The sequence below is a fragment of the Melozone crissalis genome, unplaced genomic scaffold, assembly GCF_028551555.1.
Source record: "Melozone crissalis strain CALT ecotype California unplaced genomic scaffold, PUWL_Pcris_2 ptg000018l_1, whole genome shotgun sequence".
Taxonomy (NCBI): domain Eukaryota; kingdom Metazoa; phylum Chordata; class Aves; order Passeriformes; family Passerellidae; genus Melozone; species Melozone crissalis.
The window spans coordinates 23,888,641-23,912,174 of NW_026535796.1; the positions used below are offsets into that span (position 1 = coordinate 23,888,641).

Consider the following 23,534-nt stretch of genomic DNA (forward strand, 5'->3'; position numbering starts at 1 on the left):
ACCTGTGGAAAATGCAAGACAAACACCACATAATTTCATACGGAACTAACAAGTGGGGCCAACCAGGAAACAGTTTTATTTTTGTTTTATTCTTCTACTGGTTTAGCAAAAGTAAAACATTGCAAACCAACATATTTTTAATTTGAAGGGTGCAAGAATGGTGAGAGAGAGGAAAAAAGGAAACATCCAGACAATAACCCAGATGTTCTTTTCTGTAACATGTCTCTAGTTACGATCCAGGACCTCTGCTTTGTCTCCTTTTTGGGTTCAAGATTTTTATTTTACCAGCAAAAGCACATTTCCACAGAACAAGTTACTTCTGATAAAACACATTTTTGTTTTCATTCATATCACAGTTGTCACAAAAATTTTCAGCACAATCAAAATAAGTACTTTATCATGTTGAGATCTGCTGAAAACCCACTGTTTTACAGACACAGAAAGCTGCAATCATTACTTATTTGTTCAAAATGCTTTTGACTCAAAATTGTGCTATACCAAAATGCAGGTGACCTTCTACCACCTTAAAAAAACCTCCAAATCCTGGGCTCAAGCTATAATAAAGTCAAACTTGCCCTATATTGCATGGGCACACATTACATACTGATGAACTTGTCTTCAATTACTATCCAGCCTACAGGACACAAATATCATGTTAGAACAAGGGAGGAAAACAAAGTATCCCTAAGGAAAATCCACAGCTCATTCAAATAAGTTTTCCAAGTCCTTTGCACTGTCATTATGGCACTAATGCGATAGAACCTCCTTTCACCCATAGGATCTTCTTGTCCAAGCACTTCATTTTAACAGAAGGCAGGTTCATCTCAGGATATAGCTACACTGTGTGTGGTAAATGCTAGAAAGATTATGCTGTGCTGACCTCTCTGCCTCTGTGACTCATCTGCTGCTGGAACCCTCTGGATCCCAACAGCTCATTTCATGCTAGCTCACCTCACCATCACTGCTGCGCTGACTAAGCAGCAGAAGCACCCTCAGGAAAAGCAGAACTGGATAGTTTTGGATGGTAAGCCAAAACAAGGACTTGGCCAAAAGCCATTAAGGTCTTGACATGCTGATCCCATGCTGTTCAGAGTTACCTCATACTAACCTGGAGGAAAATAATGTCACCCACCAGCTTTTGCTTTGTTTGTATGATTCTGGTGCACAGTCAAAAGAACAAACTAAAGGCTCTATGAGGTTTCTGACATTTTTAGCTGAACCGACGGTGAACTTTTCCTCTTGAGATGCAGATTCGGTCACTAACAGGCACTTTATTAGCTTGAAGGCACTAAAGTTTGTCCTAAACTTCATTCCTACCAAACATTAACAAGAAAAGATTTACAGACTTCTAAAGCTCAAAAAACCCCTGCAGGCCCATCTTCTTAGTCACTCGACCTTCAGTGGGTAGCATAATTCTCAAACATGACAGGCCCAGTTTCAAGTCTTAAAACATCAACATTATCAGTCTTAAGTTAAAAGTGGGGGCAGCAAGGAAAAAGTAAGTTGGGTGGTATTTATGAAAAATCATTCAGCAGCAGATGCTGATGATGACTGAACCCAGGAATTTGGTACTTGAGGCAAATGTTTACTGCCACTGAGATGTGACTGTAGGCCAAAGGAAGACAAAATGTCATATTTCATAGCATAAACAACAGTAAATGAAAGACATAGCATCTCAGGCTTCAGCACAAATGAGCTTGTCAAATCCCATCAGCTAGGATTTGAACTGTTACCCTGCTGAAATGCCTACTGTTGTTTCTTGTGATCAAGTATTACCTGAGCTCAGTAACCACAAGTCAGGCTACAGGCATTAACAGCTTATTATGAAACCCTCCTACTGATCTTTGGAAGTGGTCTGTATTGCCTGACTCACACAAAAACACACAAGTGAAAACATTTCATATTTTTGTTTAAGAAGCAAATCCCCATTAGCGAATAACTTGGCACAGCAATGTCAGACAACCAAAAGAGTTGGTGTGGATCCCCCTCTAACTACCCCATGAATGCATCATTGTTCTGTTCCAAACTTGCCTGCTCTGATTCCCTGTGAGAATGTCCCTATTCTGGCTGTGGCTTGATGACCTGCAATTGGCTTAGATTCTTCTGCCTTCAGGACAGCTTTGAGCACTATCAGACAGCATGGAGCTAGCTAGCACCAAAACCTCTGGTTTAATTTCTTATGAAAGTTCTCTAGTTGATGCACATCAAAACCACCCCACATAATGAACAAACATGCAGTAAGCGAAGATCAATGAGGGCTTGTTTCAAAATCTCAGTGAAAAGCCCACTGCAGGTGCAGACTGGAAGAAAGTTGAGGTACAAAATGAATCTTACTGGAGGAGCTGGTTGAAAATGGGAGTTTTAATGCTTTCAGTTTACTTGAAAAAATATAGGACCTCCTATACAGTATACATTCCCAGAACATCTTAGAGCCAAAAGCTTCAAATACTTGACATAGAATTCTGTATTCAGATTGCTTATAATAAATTTTAATTATGCACCATCCTGCATAATTTATAGTTGTTCCTTAGACCCAAATTACAAAATCCAACCTTCTGTTTTGCTAAGCAAAATGAATAAACAATGAAATCTGACAAGTCAAAAAATCTAGTATTTAAAAAAAAATAAAAATTGAAAGATAAGCAAGGGAAGAAAAAAAAATGATGGAATCAGATATTTTAACAACTCTAGAATTTATTTATTTTGCATGCAAGACATCAAATTTTTTTCCCCATTCCTTCAAAGCTACAGAAGCATAGCTGTTGAAGCCTGAAATTGTAGTCCCATACCCTTTTGCTTTCAAATTAAACAAATGATCTCAGTTTTTGGAGCAGTTTTTGACTCCAGGGAAACTATGCCATTAAGAGAGTGCCAGAAACACATCTAGTTGATGCGTGTCCCAAGAACAGCTCAAAAGAGGGTAGACACACCACATATAGATTTCAAGGAAATTACTGAAAAGCCACAGAGCTTCAACAGAATGTGATATGTGAAACACAGCATATGAAAGACTCACTATCAAAAGGGTAAATTCAGTTCAGGAGATATTAATCTGATTACCTAAGAGGTATTATGAATTGGATATGCTCCTTAGTGCACCAAATCCAACCTGGACAGATGGAGGAGACTTTTATGCTCCATTTTCTGTCGTGTAATTAGTGTTTAAGGGACGATCAAGTTACAGAGGCAAAGTTTCAAACAATTTTTTTTTGCAGTATATGTACAGTGACCAGTAACAACAGATTTTTTGACCATTTCCTTGAGTGGCTTACACAGTCCACAACTTGACTTTGCTGTACTCATTTTCAGTATCATGCTTTGTCTGCACCCGCCTGACAGAAAATCAATCCAGCAACGTCCTTAAACAAATCACTTCACATAGAGCTCTGAAACTAGACTTGTGCAGACTGAATTCTGGGCTAATTTTATGCAATGCAGGTTTTAATCCAAATGATAGGCGATTTTAATATTTTTCTGCACCATAACCTTCTCTTTCCTTCTTGGCATCATTGGCAATTTTCAGGATCTGTTGACAAAACTGTAAGTAAAAATAAATAACCTGTTGCAGGCTCCTCCCCTTGTTGGATTTACAGAACAATGCCACTGTCAAACTTCCATGCCTGTAAATTAACAAGTCACTGGCCTTGGACTATCAGTTAGCTATTAAAATGTTACTATTTTCCATTATGGTAATGAATGCTTTCAAAAGAACAAATTTGAAATTTGAAATCTATTTTTGATTTTGTTTATAAACTCCATTTAAAATTGTGTCAGAAGGCGGCTTAAAAATCAGTCGCCTAATTAGGACATCTGTAACATGTCATTTTATGCTAAAAAGTCTGTCTGCATGGCTTATCAAGCCCTTAGCCTTGCAAGCTACACCAGCCACCACACAAGGCTACCTTCTGTTTATTTCTCCATCAGCATCCTACATCCATAAGATTGTGCTCATATACACAGGTATATGAATAACAGAATTAGTTTCACAAAATAGAGGGGAAGGCTTAGCCCATCTCCACTAACATTGCCCTATATAGCTTTTAATTACTTCTAACAAAACATTTAAATATTTCAGCAGGGAGAGACAGACATCAATCCTTTCGTTAAGGCAAGGAGCACTCAGGGAGAATGGTTTTGGAAAGGGTGGCTTGTGGCAGCAGTGGCAGCTGGTACCCATCCAGCAGCCGTGGCCGCGCCACGAGGGCGCCGGGGCTCGCTGCCAGCCAACTGACAGGGAAGCGAGAGGGAGAGGCCAGTTCATGGAGAAAGACTGCGGCAGCGTGGGAGGACTATGACCTTTTGATCCCCGAGATGTTCCTGATGTACCAAAGTGACACGTCAGCTCTAATAAGCTGCTCTCTCAGACTGGTGGCAGAGGCCTACAAATTACTGTGAGATCTGAAGGCATTTGTTGTGATGATCCTGGCCTGGATGGGGCATATCAGCGCTCGCCCAGCAGGGCTATCTGACAGTCTGCCCCAACAATTCCCAACGCCGGGGTTGTAACCTCCAGCAGGGTCACAGCCGCACAGAGTGGGGTCGCAAGCCTGACAGAGATGTGATTGTTTGTGTTAGTCTTTGGGGTCGCAAGCTTGGCTGGGGTGAGTTCACCACCAAAAACAGAGGCACAAACCCATTTGGGAACAGCTGGCCTAACAGATTTTGCGCTCAAAAACAACTTCCGGATATTCAGCTAAAACATGCCCAAATTACTGCCTTGCATATCCATGTGCCAGCCTGAAACAAGGACTCCCCTGCCAGGTATCAGGCTGGCTCAAATTACTCCCTAAGAATCATGGCTGCATACCCAATAGTAACATCTGGTTTGCTTTCTTTGTGACAAATTTTCCATTGTTAACAGTGCAGCTATTCATACTTGAGCCATTGTCTTTTCTACCCTTCCTGGTGCTAGTTAGGCATCAGCTCATGCAGGAATATTGTAGGTTGCCTGAGGGACTGGAGCAACTGCAGAACAATTTAGGACAGCAGAAATTAGTAAAAACATAGTTTTCCTTTAAGCTCTGGGCATTTTCTCTTTCTACCATTTCTTCACCCATCTTCCTGTACTGCACTGTGACCACTTGGTTTGCTCTCCTCTGAATGTTTGTTTTTTTATTTTTTAATGTAACTGACTAGTAGAGTCCAGACTAGATTAATCTTGTTCATGTGAAGCATACAAAATCTACTCATGTTCTCTATTTTAATTAAATTAAGAAATAATGCATCAACTGTATACTGTCTTTTATTGTTGTGTTGTTTGGGTTTCAATGTAATATTTTAGGAGCAGACTGTCACTGGGAAGAATTTAAGTCACATGACAGAGCACTCAGCTTCAACCTCCAAAAAAGGCTAACAGGTTATAAACTTCCATCATTTAAGACAATAAATTATTATTGCAATAATAAAGCAGGAAATAGACACAAATTAAGCAGAAACACCAACGTGCTCTTTTTACGATTAAGGGGAATCATCAATCATACAAACTGCCTGAGATTAACAAGGAGTCACTTTTTTCAAACATCCTGCAGTAAACCCAGAGGAAACCCAGCTGGAACTGCTGCTAGAATATAGGCATGAGACTCTAAAATTATCCTCTGTCCCCCCATCCTCACCTTCCCTTTTGGTGTAGCATTTGCACCTCGGATCACTTCTAACTGCTTCAAGTTCTGCAGGTGACCCATATGTTTCATGTAATGCTACATGCCAAATGTAATTCCTATAGTGATGTTTTCTTGTGTATCAAAATCCTTCTAGTCCCTTCCAGCTCCATCAGAAGAAAGATCCAATGATGGTACCATAAAACTCCAGAAGAAATGGGACTGAATGCTACAGATTGCTGAATATTTTGTCCCCAGCTTCTGTACAGATTTAAGGATAACACACAGTGAGTTAAAACAGAATTTAATTGGTCATTGTGCACAGGGGCAAGTGGTATTTAGCTTTTTCTTACCCTTGAATTAATTTTTTTATAATGTAATTTGAAGGATAAGGTCAACCAACACTGAGGTGCAACATGTGGGGCCACAGAAGGAATTTGAACCAAGCCAGGCCTCATGTTTCTGACTTAAACCACTGATTTGCAGGACCACAGTAAAAAATTCTGTATTCACCCACACTGAAATATGAATTAATCTTACTTTTAAGCATTTTATGGCATAAAGAAATGATCAGCTGTAAATAAAGTTCTTACAGTACTTTACACCTACATGCCATCAACTGAAATTCAGTGACTGACCCATGCACGCTCTCAAGCTTAATGTAGCTACAGAAACACAGGAGTAAGCTGAGGTGTCCACCAGGATTCATGGAAGCCCATCCTGCTTTGCACTGGAAGGTGTAGCACATACTCAGTTGCACTTTTTCTCAGTGGAGGTAGCAGCTGAGAGGCAGCAACTTCTAACCACTCAACTATGACTGTAAACACTTCTGTTTATTGTGCTTCTCATTATATAGATGAATGATTCCCAGCAAACATACCTGAAGGGTTTTTGGATTACAAATTGTTGATTAATGATTCTAAGTCACATCATGTCTTCAGAAAGAAACCACAACAAAGCAGTAAAACTTTGTACGCTCTCATCGTGGCAATTAGGATGTGAGGAATGGAGATTCTCTTAAACTGATATATAGAGGTCTTTGAATGCTCCTGCTGACAGTTTTCAACCTTTCTGTAGTCTAGATCAAGTGATTATGCATATGGCATTCAAGTTGGGACTTCCACAGACACATACAGTCTCTGTGACACTGTTTTACTGAGAGATTTATCTTTTGATTAAAAAGCCGTTAAAATTTGGCTGGATGTTATTATGTCACTACTTCCCACTGGGTGAAATATAGCATCAAAATTAGTACAGGCAAACATGGCAACCGTTATCGTGAAATCTAACTGCTCCACACCACCACAACCCTGCCTCCTGCAGAAACACGCAGGGTATCATTTCCCCTAATGGTGAATATCATTCCTTCCAGGCCCTGCACTGATGGTGCACGTCCTTGTGCTGCTCTCTACAGCCAGAGGGACTCTTTTCCTTCCACTGAAGCACAAGAGTGCAAACTCCACAACTGTTAAGAGCACACACTTACAAGAAATGCGAATACACAGCAAGCACAAGAATGAAATCCTATTTTGAGAAGGCTTGTTTTTTCCTACAACATGTATTAATGAGTTCTATCAAGGTTGCTCCTCTTTTTGGTGCACCCTGTTTACCTATCCTGAAGTGGATGCACTATGTTAGCTTCCAGCAGGTTAAGGAACATGAGCTCCTCACCTTCAAGAGTACATATAGCTAACAATGTTTTTAATGAAAACTGAAGTAGTGACTCAAAGACAGAACAGACTGAAGGAATAAAAAGTTTCCCACGGAATTGTTAGCTGGTGAAGAGTATTACAGGGTCTCTGCTGGAGCAGATTCTTAAAATGCAGCTGAACATGAAATCCAGCAACAAAATAAAGAATTAAAAAGAAACAACTCCAGCTGCTTCATTATTGAGCTCACATGCACTAGAACCAGTGACTTAAGCAACTCTATCGACTCTGACACTGAAGTCAGAGATGCCCAAGGCTCAGACCTGGAGGCAAAATCCTGTGGCTCACTGAGCTCTCTTGTCCCATCATGGAAGAGTTCCTGATGTGGGCCCTAAATGCCAATCAAACCTTCAGGTGAGAATAGTAATTAATATCAAAGGAAACACAGATGCAAATCTCACTATGCTTCTCTGTATCATCAAGACTGTAGCAAAACCATGTAGCAAAAGCTACACTGTAGCACTTCCTTATCTCCATAATCCAAGAAGAGAACTGCATTAGAGAATCACAAAAATCACCAAAGGGGTAAGGCTGGAAGGGACCACAGTGGGCCATCTGGTCCAACCTCCCTGCTCAAGCAGAGTCATGCTAGGGCACACTGCAGAGGATTGCATCCAGATGCTTCTTAAATATCCCCAGCGAGGGAGACTCCATAATATCTCTGGGCAATTTGTTCCAGTGCATGCTCACTCACACAGTAAAGAAGTTTTTCCTCATGTTCATGTGCAACTTTCTGTGAATCGGTTTTTGCCCATTGTCTCTTGTCTACTGCTTGACACCACCAAGAAGGGCCTGACTGCATCCTCTTGGTACTCTCCCTTCAGGTATTTATACACACTGATATGGTTCCCTCTTTACAGGAATGTGCTTTAATTTTTAGGGTTCACACCCACACACTAGTCTCAGTTGGGAAATTTACTCTTCAGTATGCGTAGATATGGCCTAATTTACAGAGCATTCAGCTAAAATACTAAAGGCCAAAACCATGCCAAACTCTTATAATACTTTCCAATGCATTTAAATTCCTATCATTCTGGAGAACTTCACAAGGTCATGAAGTATTCTGCATTAGCTTTAAAACTACACAAAGGAAGTATTTTAGAAACTTATTTAACAGCAACTTGACTCATAAACTCATGGTTCCTGCAAAACATGGATGAATATACTTTTTTATTTTAATTAAGTCATCTGTGGGTCCAACCCTAAGCATTAAGTATATACATAAATCAACAAATCTAAACCAACCAACAGCCTCTGATCTCTGGGGGCTTCTCAGTTCACTTGATAATTCAGTTTTGTCACTCCATTTGGCACCAGGACTGAAAAAAGGAGATTTGAAGGGAGAGAAGTAATAAACTACAGAACTGATCTTACTGAGGTGAAGAGAAGGAAAATTCATTATTTTCCCCACAGAAATATTGATATATTAAGGAAAATAATAATACTTGAAATATTAAGGAAAAAAGTAGCAGAAGAAAAAGAAAGCCCCAAATTTAAAAAAAGGTAAACTGAGGCTGGAAGAATAGAACAATTTAACCACAATATGTCAAGAGATCAAGGGCAAAGCAAGGAAGAGAAGCTGAAGATCCCAGCTTCAAACCTTCCACTTCTAAATGAAAGTAGGAAAATCCTGTGGGTGGGAGATATTATGGTAGCTTAGTGTTCTCCAGTTTCTACAACACAAAAGCCTACTTCTGCTCAACAGCTTAAAAGAATTCAAGATCAGAGCAACAAAGATGAAAAGGTCAGACTAAACTCATTGCTCACACTGTGCACTAAAAATATACAATGCTATGACAAACCACTTGATGAACACAAATGGCAGAAGACTGAACACTGGCCTCCCCAGATCTAGTGCAAGTTTAGAGACAATTTTAAACACAAAATAATTCTGACTTTTTCAAACAAATATTTGAAAGCACTAGCTGAGACTGAAGAAGCACAAGACAGCATTCCTTGACACTTTGGCACAGTGGGAGGAGGATGCTGTTCTTGCTCATACCAACACACCCCTGAATTTTTTCCATGAAAGATGGAGTTTGGCTTTGATGTCTGCTAGAGGAAGTTAGAGCTTGCAGCTGGCAAATACATTAATAGCATGGGCACTGGTGGATTAGAAGGAGCCTCAAGTAGGTCATCTTGTCCTATCGCTTTGGGGCACGCAAATGAAACACAAATTCCCCCAGTGCTAAAATACACAGGCTTAGAATTAGTTTCTAAAGACTTTTTATATTAGGTAAAATTTAGTCATGTGAACTTCACAGAAATAGCACAGTCACAGACACCTTGTTTTAAAAGACCCATTGCCAGTCATAGAAAATATTTCTACCATTCATGAAGCCTAATGCAGCTTGAACCTTTTTTTAAAAATACGATATTACTTTAATTGGGTAAGAGCTATTTTTATATATTTAAATGATAAATCATTAGTTTTTAGGCTATTCCTGGGCTTGTCTGACCACCTCAGCCATGAAAAACAACTTTAAGCTTCTCCAAGTTGTCTTTGACTCGAAGAACTAAACAGAGGCTATTCCACAAAGCAAGAATGGAAGTGAAACAGCAACATCCACCATCATCCTCCAGACTATCCCCCACTGGTGACAGAGTTTGAGAGATGGCTATGTAAAAATGGTGGAGTAAAAACTGACTTTGGTTCCTAGGGAAGAAGTGACAGGAGCGACATCCTCAGATGTCTGAGGATTTAAGAGCTAGAGAAAAATATTATTGGTCCTAACTCCTTCAGTTGATAATCTGACAACCATGATTGCAAGGCCAAATGAATGCAAGGACTCAGACTATAAGTAGAGAAACTTTGGCATTGTATTTATCACTTTATTTGTGGCAAACTATGCATTTTTTGTCTATCTATAAGCAGAAGTATGTACAGGTCTGGCAATTTAGCTGGACATAACCATTTCCTGTAAGAAATACCAACAAACAGTTCATGAATTCTTACATTGCCACGTAAGTAGTGGGATTTTACAGCCAGCACTGCTTTTATAAATCCATTAATGTTCTCATAAAAATCTAACATATTTTTAGGACACAAGTTTTCATGCACTAGATTACAGCTTTACAGATGACAAACTCTGAGCCTGAAACAGCTTGACAATGTCCTTTCAGCCTGTTCATCAGATTAACTTTCTGTCACACATCAGATGAACAGCTTCCTTGGTTTCTTGCCTAATCTAACACATAACCCAAGCAATTCCCAAGCACGATCAGAAGCAAAAAAAGAGGACACTATAACATTCCACTTCTTTCTAATAGCACATTTAGTTTGAAATTTTCATCTAAGAAAGATTATCCTTTTAGCAAACCATTTATAGTGAAGAGACTCTGATTTCAGATAGGATTAAAACAACATATTAGACATACACAAACCAAGCAGTCTGAGTTGCTTACAGGACTAATAATGTGTTATGGGTCCTTTCACATCTAGGTCACTGGTTCAAATTCAGTTTTAGTTGGTGATGAGTGACATGGAACAATGAGGTAAGAACCCAGTCACTAATCTGGCCTCTTATCCTTGACTCTGCAACATATACTCTGTGCACTTGGGCTACTCACCTAACTACTCTTTCCTGTAAATTCTACAACTGTAAAAGAGTAGTAAGTATTATTACTATCTTACTAACTCTAGAAGACAAATTAATTTAGGATTCTGAAAGTACAAAATATTATCAGAAGTTTATTGCTGCTTTCAGGCTGTTCAAGAGCTAACAATGAAATACATTAAGGGGGAACTTTCTCAGGACAGGTCAACACCGTGATGTTAAAAAAACCCACCAAAACACACTGGCCACACCTGTGTCTTTTGATAGGAAGATAAACATGGAAATCAGATATTGAATGAGCCTGAAATTTCACAGACAGCCAGTACGGGTTAAAAGGGATGAAAAATGGAAATCCAGAAGCAGCCATTTTACAAACAGTAAAGATATAGGGAGAAAAGCCTGTGGTGTGGAGATGCACTGTGTTCTTCCATGACACAACACAGGAAGTAAATGCCATATCAATGTTAATCAAGAAAGGAGGGAAAGAAGAGAAGGAAAGGACCTTATCAGCCCTACACCCCTTGATAAAACTTGACTTTCCAAAGGAGCCTGCACTGTTGATGTCTGTACTATTCTTGTCCTGTGGCAAAACAAACATGTCCATTTTCAACAAGCATGATGCTGACACATTTTGCTACTTCTGATTCTTAATTAAAAACAAGGAGTGAGAGCAACAAAGGAATAAAACACAGAGCACCAATATATTTTAACTAATTCTTAAGCTAAAAGGGGAAAAGCAGTGGTGGTAGTTCAGGCACAACATAATAGATTCATTAAAAACCTGTAACTGCTAGAAAAATCATTATGCCATCTCTTGAGTAGCCCTGATTCTAGAATATTCTGGAACTATGGCTCGTACGCAGCACTGAGAATCTTTTATATGTGCTGGGAAATTCAGAAACATTTCAACTATTCCATGTGTTTTTCTGAAGTATCTTCAAATATTTTAGCCACAGGAAAAAATATGTTTTACTGAAAACATATTTTGTTATTATTCCCACATCAGAGTCAGCTGTGCTTTCTTTCCAGAGGAAGCTCATCCATAGCAATTCTAAAGGGCAAGGAGAAGCACGAGCACTGTGATCAAGACAATTTAATAAGACAAGGCACAACAACTTTGTGCCAAGAAGAAAATTATAAAGGTGAAAAATTATGCCTTCATCTTCCAAATCTAGTTACCAAATTTCAAATCTTTCTGCCAGAGGATGGGAGCAGTATTTGAGACATTTACTTCAGAGATACTTTGGCAAGGGTGGAACCAATAAAGGCCACAAGCACAATTTAAAAATTATTTAATGGACCATGATTAGCCAGACTCCTATTGACAAAATTATGAAGTAAAGTCATAAATCAGCGTTAAGGCATTGCACTGAAGTTACTTGCTACTCCCTGACATTCCGTTTAAATCTACCTTCAACCTCTTTCCCTTGTCCACTGAAATGAGTTGCAGAAATAATGTCAGTTTTAACCACTGCTTAGTTATTTTTGCCACTGAGCTGTACTTGTGCAAAGTCAGACAGGCTTGAGACAATGGTGTGTGATCAATCAGAACACAGAGAAGCTGATCAGAACCATCAGAAAGTGCAGCAAGGAGACAAAGAGGGGAAATACCCAGGTTATGCAAAGTGGAAAGTCTACATGCAATTATCATGCCTTTGCAAGAAAAGCATTGCTGTGCACCATACATTTGGGTCTATGCCTGAACTGAATGCTAAATTTTTCTGCATCTGCCCCTCACGAGGGTACTCTGACTATTCTTTGCAAGTGGGGAAAACCAAAATTATAATATTACTTTGCAAACCTTGATTCAGAATTATCTTTTCTTCTCAGCACACTACATCTTCACTATTACTCAAAAAAGTGCTTTTCTCTAATTCTGCACAGAAAACAAGCACAAAGATGTGAAGTAATATATGGCATCACAAGAATCCCCATATTACATTCACACAACAGAGAGATGCAGTCTGAGACACTGTATTTGAAAACCAAACAAGTGTAATTCAAGGAACAGGACTGAGGATCTGCTTTCCTTCCTTCACGAGCAATTGTTTCCTCCTTGGAATCTATGATAACCATTAGATAAGATGAAATTTGCACACCAGCCTGTGTATTTCCTCTTGTAGCAGCTTTAGAAGACTGACAAAATAATGCTTTAAATGCATGTGAGTGACAGTACAGTGCTGAGAAACTGACATGGCTCAAAAATATATTCCCAGCCTTTAGAAAGTATCTGATCCTTTTAGCAACTCCACATACTTTCTTTTTAACTGTAAATTAAAATTCAGAGAAACTGGAAAATAATTTTGTTTCAAGACTGTGTTAGGTTAGACTTGATAAATTGACTCACTTAGCCCCCTGTATTTCAAGAGAAGACTGCAAGCTACAGTGTGGATTTGTGGCTGTGTAGAGTTTCAGTTCTGATCGAAGGGATTCCTTACCTTCAGACAGGGACAAATCATCAGCTGGAGACACCAGGTCTGCCCGGAGCCCAGGGCCACTGCTCAGCGCTGTGGTAATCTGATTCGTCAAGATAACCTGCAGACAGACAAGGAGAGGGGGATGGGAGATGAACTGTTATAGCTACTGGAAGGCAGAGAGAAGCCCAGGACTGGAATCCTCCAGATATAGCATCGAGGTGACCCTCTGTATTCTGATCTTTAGCAAATTCAACACTCAGAACATTTTGAACTACCTGCAGAAACTGAAAGAGTCAATTGCAAGAAGTGGAGGAAAAGGGATATTGTTAAAAAGATGAAATATTGAACAACAGTATGTTGATACATACAGGCACCTTAAATGAAACTACTGCTCTGAAGAGCTTCATCTTTTGCTCATATTCCATGAACATTTTGATGCTCCTTATAAAAACCCACCATTTTCTTTATAGTCAAATAGAAAATCTATTTTCCAAGTAATTTCCACACAATTTACACACTTTCTTCCTTTGGCTGAAACACAGTGCCGTGGAGGAAGGTGTGGTAGGGGTACACTCCCATTGATCCAAAGCACAAAAGCACTAAAGGTTACAGGGCTATCTTTACAAAAGGGGATTTCTTTAGTGCTTTTCAGGATCTCAAGATTCTGATAAACAAAACTATAGCACCCACTGTGCTCTCCTCTGACAGCATGAGCAATAGTCATGCCTACAAGAGATGAACAACTTCTTGCACCTTTCAATGCATACTGGTTTTTAGCAACAGAAAACATTATGCAAACAGTGCAAACAGCGCAGAGAGAAGAACGTAGCTATAGCCACAGTTATCGTGCAATGCTTTGGATCTCTAAGCAGCTGCACTTTTTGCAATAACAGTTGGTGTCCACTTTGCTGACTGACAAACTTTAAAAATTAATTTTTTTTAAAGAACCAAAATGATTCTTCTACTTGCACTGAGAGCAGACAAACTCCAAACTCTCTTACAAATTAATGGCCTGTCTTCGGACGTATTTGACACAGGAGAAAGGCAGAAAGGAATCCTACAAAATACTTGGTTGAATGCAGTTTCACTGGAATTTACTGGAATAAATTAACAGATTACCATTGCTAAAAGGAAGAGGAATTTCTCTGCCATTCCCTCCACTATTTGTCCTTCCCTCTGATCATGGCTTCTTCCTGCTTTGTAACTCTTTCAGCAGTAAGATTTGACACACTGTCCCCTTTCTTTTCCCGTTGTGAGACCCCACACAATCTGTGTCAGACCAATGAGCTGTGATCGCAGTGGTGGTGCTGCAGGGTATTGCGTCTTCTTCAGGCAGCATGACACAAGGTGCCAGCAGTGCGATGGAGAACGTGACCTTTACAAGACTCTACCTCCCTGCTCATGCCAGCCCACCCAGCTCTGTGCTGCAAACAGACATGACGGTCCCTGAGAGCTTTATGGACTGTATCAACACCACTAAATTGAGAAGCATGTAAGTCAAATCTTTGCTTACCCAACAGGAGTTCAAGACCTTCAGAACTCTGTAGTGATGCCCCTTCATGCTCATCTGCTATTGACTACAAGCTCTGAACAAACTTGAGGTAGCTGCGATCACTCTGCACAGCTTAACCACAGGATGCACCTTTTGGGACTGGGCATTTATGATCACTGCAGTGAACATGGACATGGTAGAAGACAGCCTTGCTTGGTCCTACACCTTGGCTAAGGTACCACTTGCAATATTGCTAACAGCAAACACATGTGAAACACATTACACCCCTCTGCTGTTTTCCCCAGAGCTGCTGTGTGCACCTACAAGCACCCAAAAGCAGACAGCAAAGGGTCTGGTACACACAACTCCTTGCTGCCACTGATGGCTGACTTGTTCATAAAGATTACAAGATAGGATAATTCAATTTATTAACAAAGAAAAAAAAAAGTAATTTTTCCCTTTTTTCTTTCTAGGATACTTATCTTCCATTTTAGTGAGCTAGTTCATCCTTGTAATAGGATGGGCATCAAAACCAGTTCAAGGCAAATGAAAGGAATAGGCAGCCAAGAGTCAGTAGGGATAAGAAAGGATGTGAGACCTTTCCTTCTTGAAACCATTCTCACTTTGTTTCCACTGTATCACAAAAGCCACAGACTCACATATCCATAGTACCCAGTATTAGAAAATGTGCTGAAACAGAACACGCTAACAAACTTATACTCACGTACTGGTGAGGTATGAAGTTTTCATTGGCACATTTTGCAATGATCACATTATTAACAAGTATCAAGCTCTCTAAGTGATTCAGTCACCTCAGACTCGTGCCAAGATAATCTTTGTGCCGTGCCATCACGTATTTTATTATTTATGCAGCACATTTTAAAGAAATGTTGCCATGATTAAGGAACATTTTTAATAGAAAAAAATACCTAAGCACACTATATTTCATATTGCTTTCCTTCAAAGGAAACTAACTGTGAAGCCTTCCAAAAAAAAATCAAAAGAAAAATGAACAAGAAGAATAACACAACAGCTTTTTTTTTTTTAATCTTCCAGATTCCTCCTTAACCAGGAACTCCACGGCACTATTAGCTGTTAAGACTGAAAGTCTTCTTCACCTTTTATGTTTAACTCAAGCAATGCCTCTGAGCCTAGATTTCAATTTCTGATTGAACTATTTAATACTAATATCCTAGATTCCCTGCTATACTGTTTTAAAAAAATCAGTTAAAAAAAAGCAGAGTCCTACCTAAGTAAATGTTCCTCTCTGACGTGCTCTGAGGATGGAAATTAAGCATATTCTGAGTTCTATGACTTCACTGACAGTTACAAATTTGCTTAAATACATATGTAAATACTATCTTGAATAAGCAGATTTCCTGTGAGATGAAGCCATATGCAGATACAAAATGCTTATTTTGGAATTAATTGAAAATTATTCCTCATTTCTCCACGCCTGCAGAAACAACACAGACGCAGTTCTCCCATAAGACAAGTCCAGCCACAAGACAAGGCTGTTAGCTAAGCACTAAATTTGGCATCAAATTCCCTGTCACACTTCTGCAGCCTCACCTACTGCAAAATTCTTTCATCAGGTACAGGTATTCTTATTATCATATATATCTATATCTATATAGGTGTGTGTATATATATATATATATATATACACACACACACATACGTACATACATATATATATATGTATGTATTTCCATGTATCTTTTTGTAGCTCCCATAATACACTTTGAACCTCACTTTGAGAGTGCGCAGAGTACTCCAAACTCTCACTAAATCAAACATGCTGTGGGTCACTAACAAAAGGAAAGAGCTGGTCCTTTGCTACAGTTATGAAAAAAAAGGCACCCAGATTCAGCAAGCTCCTCAGAATAGATACATCTATCTTCAAAACTTCAACCATATGTCATTACTGGAAAGTGCCAAGTTTTATTTTTCCATGAGCAAAACTTTGGTCATTAATACTCTGGCAGTTTAAGTGCCGTTCAAACAAGACCATACATTTTCAGCAGTCACCAGTCCTTACAGGCATTTAACTTGAAGCCTTGAGTACTGGTATCACATGACTCCAGTGGCACATTTAAAAACTTTATTAATTTTTCCCCAAAATCTCCTTCATGAATCCAAAAGACATGCTTACATCCCATTCTCCCATCCTTTGAAAAGGTTTGACTATTCAGAGAGTTGCAAATAGGTGTCTGAGGGAATGATTAAGCTTGTGTGTAATATGGAGAGAACACCCAGGGGGACAAAGGAGATCTGGTGCCAAACAGCTCTGTGAGTTCTGGTGAGGAATCACATTTGTGCATGGACAGCATCAGCTGAGTCTCACACATTGCTTCATACATGGGTGCACTGGACATCATGCTGGTTTTGATGTTAATGATGCTGTTTCTTACAAACCACCAAAAAGAAGGAATGGGTTGGTCTGATAGGTGCCACACTTGAGAGAAAGTGCTAAAGTGCTTGGAAACAAGCTGGGCTTATTAGAGAGTCCAAGCAGACTTACTAGAGAGTGCTTTGCATTGAACTAGCAATGGCATTTCTTCAACTCTTCATTGTAGATCTGCCATTAATTTAACCTCTTTAGTCAGATCCTCAGGTGTCGCAGACATTTTTCCACAGAAATCCTTTCTTTCAGATTTCTGTATCTTCTGGGAAGCCAAGGGCCCCAGAAGATGAATGTAAACAATTATTATCAGCTGCTGTGGAATGTAACAGGGGATTCACCTTGATTGGCTCATTTTCTATGTTTATAATTAAGGGCCAATCACCAGTGCAAGCTAGGGGACTGAGTCCCTGGACACAACTTTGTTTTAGATTCTTTCTTTCTTTTCTATTCTTAGCTTAGCAAGCATCTGCAACTTCTCTCTTTATTCTATTTAGTACAGTCATAATGTATTTTATATCATATATCAATAAATCCAGCCTTCTGATCAAGAAACAAGATTCACCGTCTCTCTCTCACCAGCAGCGACCCACTCAGGCGCTGTAACATCTGGTGACCCCTCGCGTCAGAGCAAAAATTAATTTGATAAGACCAGAGGAGCAAAATTGCTGCACTGGGTAAAAATCCTGTATGTGTAGCATTTGATGGTTGCTTTGAAGTGACCACAAAAGTGGACTCAAGCCAGGAGCTGAAGAACTGAAGATCCTGATTTGGACAGAGTTCACAGCCAAGGCTGACCACAAAGAGAACCTTCTTCTGGAAAACCTTCAGGAAAGATGATGGAAAAGAGCAGCAGACCTGTGGAGCTGGCCAGAGCAAGCTGGACTCTTTCAAAAGGTACTGTGGGCTTTTCTATCCCTGATGAACCAGCCCTTCGTAGTCTGTGGCTGTTTGTATGGCAGACACATGCCTTGCCAGAAGAGATTCAATTCTCCCCTTCAGAGGAGAAACTTATAGCCCTCTGGAACCATTGGTCTAGAGAAGATGGTTGCTTTTTGTCAGAAACAGATCTCTATAAATTCTTTAGATGGGCAAAGCTTTTTGGGTTCTTTACTGATGTCCTGTACGCTTTAGATGCTTTTGTCTGGGAGTGCATGGACTCCATTTTCCAGTTCGTCTGGAGCCAGGGACGTGTCCTGCCTTCTATCTACCCAGCATTTATACAGCTTTTCCCACTTCTGAAACGCAGAGCAGCTTGTTTCCAATGGATTTCTAATTGTTATGGCCAGGCACCGTTTCCCCCCTCCTTGGCAGAAGACCCGGTGGGTGATGAATTTGGGCTTTTCCCCCCGCCCTGCTTCGCGGCGGGGGGGGCTGAAACTTCGCTGGGCGAAGAAGTTTTTTTCACTCTTGCTCCGGAGCATGCTCAGATGGAGTTTTCTCCTTCCCCCCCTTCTCTCTCTCCGGGGGGATGGGAGTGGCCGCTCAAGCCAGCGCCGGCCTCTCAGACTCCGCCTTCAGACATGGGGGCGGCACCGGTCTCTGAGGTTTCTCCGGTCCTGCCAGAGCCGTCACTCCAGGAGATCCCGTCTCCGCCTCTCCAGGCTGTTCCGCCCGCGGTTTCACCGGCCTCCCCGCCCCCTGAGCTGTTGCTAGGCAACGACGAGGATGCGTCTCCAGCTTCCGGCTCAGCGTCGGAGAAGGCAGAAGAGACAGCACTTCCTGTGCTTGAGCTGTTGCTAAGCAACAGCGATGCTCCGCCGCTTCTCCCGGCTCCGCTGCTGCCTGTGCCGTGCCTGCCGCCGCTTTCAGAGCCAAGGGACGCAGCAACAGCGTGTTCCCGCGCATCCCCGCCGCCTCAAGGCGAGACAGTTCCTGTTCAGGATGGGGCTGAAAACGGCGTTGAACCTGCGGGACCCTCGGAGCAGCCCGCGGCTGATCCCACTCTCAGCGCGGTTCCCTCCCCAGTTCCGGCCCCCCCCTCGCCGCTCGGACTGGCCGCTCCAGCGGCTCTGGCGTTGTCGGAGGCTCTGTCCTCCGTGTCGGCGTCAGAGACTGCCATGGCACCGGCGGCTGGTTCGAGCCCGGACCGTCCCGGACCGGCTGCCCCAGCAGCTGCCCCGGCCGGGGGTCTCTCCTTCAGTGGAGCGGGGGCTGCCCGCCAGCTGACTCTTGCGGCAGCCCGGCTGCCGGCTTTCAAGCTCGGTGGTTTGGGGGGTGGTGTTTCGGTTGCTGTCCCATGGAGGCTGCCGCCTCTCCTGCGTCCTAGTGGCATGGGGGGGCAGGTGCATCCCGAGAGCCCTGCCTCTGATCCCCAGCCCGAAGGGGATGGGGATGGTGATGCCACGGGGCGGATGAGAGACAAACCCGATGCAGTGCAGGGGAAGATGGCACAGCTGGAGGAGACCATAGCTGGTTTGCTGTGGGAAACAAACATCTCCAGACCCCAGATGGGATTGCTGGGGAAGGCTTCTATTTCCTCACTGCTGGCATGCCTCAGTGGTTTTGGGGAAAGGAAGCATCTCACTACCCGTGCTGCCACTGTGCTGGCAGCAGGGTTCAGGCCTGCGGGAATGCAGAGCCTCTGTCATGGGTTTGGCCTGGGCCATTGGGCTGAGAAAGTTTCTGGGCCAGGGCCAGCATTTGGCCTCCTGATGTTTCTGGGGGTTGTGGTCTATCCAACAGGCCCTGGTCCCCCTTTGTGAGCCAGTTTTGGGGTTCCTGGTCCAGCATGGGCCAGGGCCCCCAGGGCCTTTACTTCTCTGGCACTGCTCTGCTCGGCTGCTGCTCTTTTGCTTCTCGATAAAAAAAAAAAAAAAAAAAAAAAAAAAAAAAAAAAAAAAAAAAAAAAATTTAAATTAAATAAAAAAGATTGAAAATAGCGGGCAGCAGCTCTGAAGCACTGAAGCATTGAAGGGTCAGAAAAGGACGTTCCAAAGTTGTTCAAATTGTTTGAAATTGTTTGAAATTGTTGTAGGACTGTCAGTGGGTTTTTGATAACTATTGATGGGATTCTTTTTGCAGCAAGTTTGTTTTCAGGACCAAAAAGGACTCTCAGATGTCCAAAAGAAACAACTTCAGCTGATGGACTGTTCCTGAAACTCAGCTGCATGGACTTGAATTCTCTTTGCATTGTTTTTTGCATTTTCTTAGATTGTAGGATTGTTTTTAGTGATTTGTTAGTATTGTATATTTTACAGGTGAAGAAATTTCCTGTTCATTCCACATCAGCATTTTTCTTTTATTTTATACAATTTAGAAAGGTGAGATGTCGCAGACATTTTTCCACAGAAATCCTTTCTTTCAGATTTCTGTATCTTCTGGGAAGCCAAGGGCCCCAGAAGATGAATGTAAACAATTATTATCAGCTGCTGTGGAATGTAACAGGGGATTCACCTTGATTGGCTCATTTTCTATGTTTATAATTAAGGGCCAATCACCAGTGCAAGCTAGGGGACTGAGTCCCTGGACACAACTTTGTTTTAGATTCTTTCTTTCTTTTCTATTCTTAGCTTAGCAAGCATCTGCAACTTCTCTCTTTATTCTATTTAGTACAGTCATAATGTATTTTATATCATATATCAATAAATCCAGCCTTCTGATCAAGAAACAAGATTCACCGTCTCTCTCTCACCAGCAGCGACCCACTCAGGCGCTGTAACACTCAGGCTAAGTAGGTAAGGAAAATTTGCCTCTGTTGGGGTCCCTCTGGACAAGCACTGGACAGCTTACCAGCCAAGCACAGCTTCCTTTCAAGAGGTTCAAAGCCAGTCACATGTTTATTAACTTCCAGCAGAACACTCAACAGTGAGAATATTGCTACATGGTATTTTGATGTTATCATACTGAAATACACAGTATTTTAAAAGATACTATATTTAAAAACACCTAATATTTTAAGAGGAGCTCCTATTTCCAATATCAACTAATGGGACAAAATATTTTCACTGCCACTAAGACTCACAAAAAGCCATCATACCTCTACATACACAACTGTGTCCTGACATGTGCAGCAGGTAAGGAAGTTTTGCTATTGCTCTTCTGTTCCTACTTTGCAATGAACAAAGGGTGTGGGTCTTCTTTAGTCAGCAACTGTGCCTGAATGAAAAACACTCTCCACTGCTAAAAGAGGGGAAAAAAGAGTCAGCTAGACAGCTCAGTAACACTAGAAACACGCTTCAGTGCAGTCTCCCATGGAGTTCAGCAAACCACTGCCTTTAACTTTCAGCCCATTCCCTCGCCATTGGTTAAGAGAGCTATTTAACAAGTGAAAATTTACAGTCCTCAGCCTTCCAATTCTAACAGAATTGCCAGCTCTTTGGAAATTCACTCAGATTCAGATTTCAAAATCCTTTCTGGGAAAAAGTCTACTACTTAAAATACTACACAAATGATGGACTACACAATTTCCCAAACTTTTACCTCTATTTTTACTGCAGCATAGCTACCTCAGATTGTAAAATAACCCCATATAACAATTAGAAGTGCCATGACAGCAAGAAGTATTAGAAAACCCAGAGATAAATACAATAAGACAGCAAGAACACTTTTTCAACTACCTTATTTTAGACATGTTAGAAAAACACCACAATTCCTCCTCTGATTACTTTCTCACTTTTTATAGGCACCAATACCTGGAAAAAAATGGACACAAGGATTTCTCAAGGAAAACAACACTGAAAACATCAGAAACAGTGATCCAGATAGATCACTGTTACTTCTAAGATTTAATCTACAAGCCAACAACAGTGTTAACATCCCATTTAAATCTTCATATGTTGTTATGAAAACAGAGTCACCGTCCACTGATGTGATTTCAGCAGATGCTAGTTTTTTTGGAAGCATATTAGAAAAGTAAACAAAAAAACTTACTTTTTGTGCCCAAACTCACAACATTCCCATTTATTTGGAATAGCAAAGTTCCTGCATATGCAGAAAATCCCTACAGGTCCTGGGAGAGAGTTGGCCTAAGAACTTCACACAGAAGAATAAGCAAACTATATTTTGTTTGGTTATTTATACAGTACAATTTTTCAAGTACTCCTCCTGCCCATCCTAGACCACACTGAAATTACAAAACCTGACTTTGTCATCCTTGTAAATCCAGTTGAGTAAATAAGCTGTTTTCTGTAAACTTGTGGTCTCAACCTCCTTGTTAGTTTATTGCAAAATTAAAGGGAGCTCAGCACAGAACTATCAATCAGTAACCAGTAATGGTAGAAAGTCTTCTGGAATGTACCAAAAGGCAAAAAACCACGCTATTTCATGAAATGGCTGTTTGTTAAAAGAAGGAAGCAGAAATCCCCATTTCGCATGCAACACTATTTAGGAAAATTCTTATTAAAGGCTTCCTATTGAGCTGGAAGAGCAAGCACAAGAACACTTGCAATAATCCCACATTACTCCACCCTGATTAGCCCATGAATTTTGTGGTTTTCACTGTGCCCAAGAAATGTCACTAGAGAGCACCAAGTACAAGTGACAAGTCACTGGGGCTGGGATGATGATCCTGCATGCTGGAGGAGAAGGAAAGGAAGTTTAACTGATCCCCAGCCAATCTGTCTTCCCATCCCTGAGAAGGCACCTCCCTGCCTCTCCCTGTAGAACACAGCTTTTCATGAGGTATTCAAGTAATGGCTCAAAACAATAAAGGACGCTGCACCAAGCAATACCACAAAATCAGATGGGGCTGGCAGCAAGCCTGAAAAGAGCAAAAGGGAACAGTGAGAAAAACAGGGTGAAAAATCATGATTCAAACAACTGTGAGAGCAACAGCCTTCTCCTTGAAAACCTGTTAAAGATCCTCAAGACTGGCATCAGTCTGCTCAAGGAAGAATCCGAAATTACCACTATCTGTGACAGTAACAGGGTACTTGTGGACTTCATCTAAGCTACACACTAAATCAGCTTTTTCTTCAACTTCTGTTTCTTTGCAGAGACTTTCTTCAGCCTCAGTGTCCATTTGACACAAAAGCTGTCAAAAGTTGTGCAAGACCTCAGCAGAACTTCTACTTAACACTCACAAGGAATAAAACATGCTCAAAATTGAGTTTTGGTGAAATCATGGAGTTGCAAACAGTAAAAAAGAAAGGTCTGAATGCAATACCGAGAGCTCCTAACGAAAACATGAGTTTTCAAGAGGGAATGTCAAGTGCCCACAGCTACAGCAGCATTTGAAGCCAGTTACTGCTCCACAGAGCCTCACCTCACAGGAGACTGGCTTTTAGTGAGAAAAGCCTCTGCACAGTCAGGCAGCTCTGGGCTCCAGCACCAAATCAAACATATTTATATCACAACTATTATAATGACAAGAGATTAAATATATATATATATATCTTAATTCTTAGAAAATGCAAAC

General features: G+C 41.0%; 1 protein-coding gene across 1 annotated transcript in view; it reads right to left on the minus strand.

Moving 5' to 3' along the window:
* The window catches only part of RAD51B (RAD51 paralog B), a 397,656-nt gene that overhangs the window by 194,941 nt on the left and 179,181 nt on the right, over positions 1-23,534 (minus strand). The window contains exon 8 of the mRNA XM_054275735.1: positions 13,302-13,398. Coding sequence (XP_054131710.1) covers positions 13,302-13,398 — 97 coding nt within the window. The remainder of the gene's footprint in view (positions 1-13,301; positions 13,399-23,534) is intronic.